The sequence below is a fragment of the Bidens hawaiensis genome, unplaced genomic scaffold (genome assembly GCF_021521415.1).
Source record: "Bidens hawaiensis isolate Kalapana, Puna unplaced genomic scaffold, B.hawaiensis_p1.1 tig00014471_1, whole genome shotgun sequence".
NCBI classification, from domain to species: domain Eukaryota; kingdom Viridiplantae; phylum Streptophyta; class Magnoliopsida; order Asterales; family Asteraceae; genus Bidens; species Bidens hawaiensis.
This window is the reverse complement of record NW_027492261.1, coordinates 133,248-138,257: the sequence shown is the minus strand read 5'-3', so window position 1 is coordinate 138,257 and position 5,010 is coordinate 133,248. Positions and strand designations below refer to the sequence as shown.

The 5,010-nt window shown below is 39.7% G+C and overlaps 1 protein-coding gene across 1 annotated transcript; it reads right to left on the bottom strand.

Annotated features, from left to right (window-relative positions):
- Positions 1-748: 748 nt before the first annotated feature.
- On the bottom strand, positions 749-2,014 carry LOC143546845 (uncharacterized). Its single transcript, XM_077038413.1, has 2 exons — positions 1,096-2,014; positions 749-1,017 (listed from the first exon to the last, which is right to left on the bottom strand). The coding sequence occupies exons 1-2, from the start codon at positions 2,012-2,014 to the stop codon at positions 749-751; spliced, it is 1,188 nt and encodes a 395-aa protein (XP_076894528.1).
- Positions 2,015-5,010: the final 2,996 nt, after the last annotated feature.

The window sequence follows — 5,010 nt, the reverse complement described above, 5'->3', positions numbered from 1 at the left end:
GATAAATCTTTCTTCTTAATGATGTTGATGATGGTTGATGATGATGATTAGTGGTGATGACCTCCAAACCTTCAAACTCTTCACTAGATCTTCAAAGTGAGTGTTAGTGTGTGTTTTTATAAGTGAAAACCGGAGAGAATTATTTTCAAGGCACACCAAATGAATGCAACATGAACCACTATTTATAGGCAATCTGGATGGTGAGGCACGACCCCGTGCTTGGTGAGCACGCCCCCGTGCATTTTTATGACATGTGCCAGATTTGTTTTTGCCGTTTTTGGAAGGTAAGCACGGCCCCGTGCTTCCTGAGGCACGCCCCCGTGGCTTTTTATGACATGTGCCAGATTTGTTTTGTCTTTTGTGTGAGGTGGCCAACGGCCCCGTGGTTAGTAGGCACGACCCCGTGGTTTTTGGTGACATGTGCTCAATTCTTCTTTGTCTTTTCTGCATTCCCGTCCACGACCCCGTGCATGATGAGCACGGACCCGTGCTTTTGTTTCCAGATTTTGTCTTTTCTTGTGTCAGAAGCATGGGGGCGTGTTTCTTGAGGCATGGGGGCGTGTTTCTTTGTTTTCTTGTGTTTTCTTCTGTTTTTCTTCGTCTTTTTGCTTGTTTCTTCGTTTGGGGTTTGGTTTCACCTTAAATTATGTTTTATTATGTTAAGTAGCCTTTTATGCTATGTTATTAGATAAAAATTGCAGTTTTTAGAGATTATTTGATGCCGAAAAGATGTATATTTCTATGTACATCAGGCTTCATATCCAGTCATGTGATTAAACGCCCCATTATCTAAATACCAAATTGAATCGCTTACCGAGTCGTCTGCGTAACGGATTGGATGAACCTTCTCTTCGTTTAACATAACTTGATCTTTATCAACTTCAACTGAGGCCATCATAAGAGTTGGCGGCTTAGCCTCAGCTTGCTTAAGATTCGCTTCTTGAGTCGGTGGGCTCGGACATTCCCACGCAAAGTGGCCCAAAACATTGCAATTATAACACCGAACACCGCTTTTATCTCTACCATGATTTTGATTATTATGATCATTACCTTGATTTCCATCTCTACCTTGTTTGTTCGTGTTCGGTTAGTTACCGTCTCTCCGGTTATCATAGTTTTGATTAAACTGACCCCTTCCTCTACTCGAACCTCGACCACGGCCTCTTCCACGGCCCCGTTGGTCATAATCCGAGGAGCCACGACCCCGAGCATAACTTTTGCGGTCATGATCGGTGTCTTTTTTTCCTTGATTATCGTTTTTGGCATACAATAACTTTCCCATCTCGGCCATAGCTTCCTTGCCTTTTATTCTCTCTTCAAAAGCTTTTAACCTTGCTATACAATCTTCAAACACCATAGTGTTAAGATCGGACCATTGTTCGATAGTTGCTACAATATCAATAAAACGGTCCGGAACGCTATCGAGCAATTTTTTTACGAGTTCATGTTCTTCCATCGAACTACCCAAACTATCAAATTGCGAGGCGAATTCTGTTACCTTCCCGGCAAAGTCTTCAACGGATTCCTTTTCTCCCATCTTCAATTGATTAAAATCTCGCTTTAACGAACGTAAGAGAGCTTGTGGCACTCGATCGGCACCGAGAAATCTAACCCGTAGTGATTCCCAAATCTCATGAGCATCACGGGTTCTTGCAACTTGCATCAACACGTTTTCCGGTAAGGCTTGAAAAACAATAGCCCTAGCCACCTTGTTTTTTCTCTCGTCTAGGGCTTCACCGGACACCACCTCCCATAATCCTTGAGCATCAAGGATCGATTCCATAATTACAACCCACGTGTTGTAATTTGTTTTTGTTAACTTCGGACACTGCAACGAAGTTGAACTTGATTCCCTTGCTTGCACAACTTGGTTCCACCCGCTACCGCGTCTCCCATACTCACCATCTTCTTTGTTGATTGATCGGAAAACGTGAACCGTACTCCTTACGGCTGAATTGTTTCCCGTCAGTCGGATGTGGTTATTCGCCCCACACCGCTCTTTCCCAAAGATCATAGATCGCCTACGCTCTTGATACCAATTGTTGGAGAAACAAATTGGAATTGAACCTTTAATAATTAAATTCTGCAAACAATGAATACGGAATCGATATTATTCGTCGGAGGTAGAAACTGTTTCTTTGGCAAAGTGAAGTGCAAGTGGATTTATAATAATAATTGAGGTGATGTATAATTTGAAAAACGGAAATCGGAAGAAAGCACAGAATGGGTTTTTTTAACTCTTAAGTCTCTTTTTCTTATTAATAAAAACTCAACATAAAGAACCCTATTTATAAACTAAACAATATGAGTTTGACTTGAACTAGAATACTAAAAAGATAAACATAAACATTTAAAACAATTAAAACTTAAATAATAGTATGTTTGAATTTTGATCTCATCCTTATCCTCCCCATGAGATCAACATAGCCACCCCTCGGTTTTATCTTTAGCGAATCGGGATTAATTATCACCCTTTACCTTTAAACATGAAACTCAAGGCATTTAAATAATTCTTTCTGCACTTATAATTAACTAGTTGGATAACCCGTCGCGATGCGGCGGGGTTCAGTTGTGGAGAGCATTGGGGTTCGGCTGTGGAGAGCGTCGACAACTTTCCTTTGTTGTATTTGTTTTTGTATGAATGTTAGCAACAAATTCCGACATACTTGTATTTAATGTCGGCTACATATAAAGCGGTTACATATATCCAAATGACAAAGTATGTAAACTATAAAAACGAGTCAAAGTGGACTGTCCCACACTAGCACTTCCGCGCAATAATTCTACCAAAGGTGATCCTATTACAGGGATAGCGTCAGGTACACCCATTACAATTTTCACGGCCCAATAACCAATTTGGTCCCAAGGTAAAGAATAACCATTACACCAAAAGATGCAGTCAATACAGCCAGAACCACACCTGTAACCCAAGTTAATTCGCGCGGTTTTTTAAATCCCCGGTGAGATATACACGAAATACATGTAGGATCATCATTAGGACCATCATACTTGCCGACCATCGATGAACTGATCGGATTAACCAACCAAAATTAGCTTCAGTCATTATGTATTGAACAGAAGCAAAAGCATCAGTAACGGTCGGACGGTAGTAAAAGGTCATAGCAAATCCTGTAGCCACTTGTACTAAAAAACAAGTAAGCGTAATCCCCCCTAGACAATAAAATATGTTTACATGAGGAGGAACATATTTACTAGTTATATCATCTGCAATCGCCTGAATCTCAAGACGCTCTTCAAACCAATCATAAACTTTATTGAGATAGGTGCGACCCCCCCTCCGAGAACTGTATAACAGTTTATATGATGCCCATAACCCATATTCGTTACGTCTGTTCATTTACAATATAAAAAAGGTAGCCTAAGTTGAAGGATTGCAAGTCCATTTACAACATACAAAAGATAGCCTAAGTTGAAGCATTGCTACTTGCAGGTGGTGTTGCTTTGTAATATCAAAGTATGCTGGTGTATTGCTTCATAAAAGTTAATCTCTACAGAAAGATACCCATCAAAAACCATTCATATGAATTTCAAATATCAATCACTGTGTACAAATGTTTATGATGATATTTAGTGGAAATCATGTATGATCTTTAACCTAAAATTAAGACTTAACTCGATAAAGCAAACTTAATCATAAATTATTCTCGTTAAGAGTGAAAATCACAAATAGGCTTAGATAAGGCCGCCATAGACGGCCGAAAACCTGCGACAAGAGCATCACAAAATCTCTCATATTCAGATTTTAATTAATAAATCATCATAGCCCTTACAAAGCAAATCGACCAAAAACAGACAGTAAAGCTGCCGGAAAAACACCGACTCACAACCACCGTCACAACGGCCACCACCACTCCATCGCCACCAAGGGTTCCGAATCGGACCCGACGATAGGGTTTTATCCTACCAGACCACCCACTTGGGGTTTCTAATCGAACCCGGCAAAAGTATGCGATAAATCGTAGAGCATGCAACCTGCCTGACCACCGCCACCATCACACCACCGTGTGAAACTATTGAAGTGTACTTAAAAATCTGCATGTATAAAAAACTATAGAATTTTACTAACTAACTAACAACAAAAATTCAATAAATCTGTATACAACAGTTTCATATATACACATCTTATTTTATATAACCAATGACGATTTTACACATTGACCCGTTTAACCGAGGTACAATGTTTAACCGATTCAAGCTGTCAAAAATAAGAATCAAAGAGGCTCAGAAAACATTGCCTATAAAGCTCAGGAAACCATCACAGCTTTAAGTAGCCGACAGGTTCACACGTTGACCCGTTTAATCCAATTATGGTGTTTAATTGATTCAAGCTATCAAAAATAGGAACCACGGAAGCTCAGTCAACATCGTCGAATTTAAAGCTCAAGAAGCCATCACCGCTTTAAATAATCGAGGGTTCACAAATTGACCAGTTTGACCCAATTACAATGTTTTAACGGATTCAAGCTATCAAATGGAAACCAGATTAATACCGTTACCTGAACAGTTCCCATACGTTTTTCGGGATGAAATTTAAGAAAGTATAGTTGCTTCTCTCTAAATAAATTATCACAATAAAATTTGTTTGATAAAATGATTAACTTTAATAATCATGCTCCAAATATGTTCACCCCAATGTGACTCCCACATCAACCCGTCAGTCAAAGCCTGCATATCATGATAAATTGCATAAAGGATCGGTAGTTGATTTCTAAATTCCAAATCGTTACTAAGAGAATACAACCAATGAACCAAAGGATAAGTTTTGTTGAAAAATATTTGAAACATATAGAGACACCTGGTTTAAGTCAGACATCACATCAGGCGAGCAGCACCATAGCGAGACCACAAACACCATGTCGGGTTCGATTCTAGAACCTCATTCCTCTCATCACCATATCATCGGCTGCCACCGCCACCATGTAGATTTGTTGACCACCATCACCGCCTCTAAGGTTTCAGTCTACAAAGATAAAGGAATGGACAGAGGTT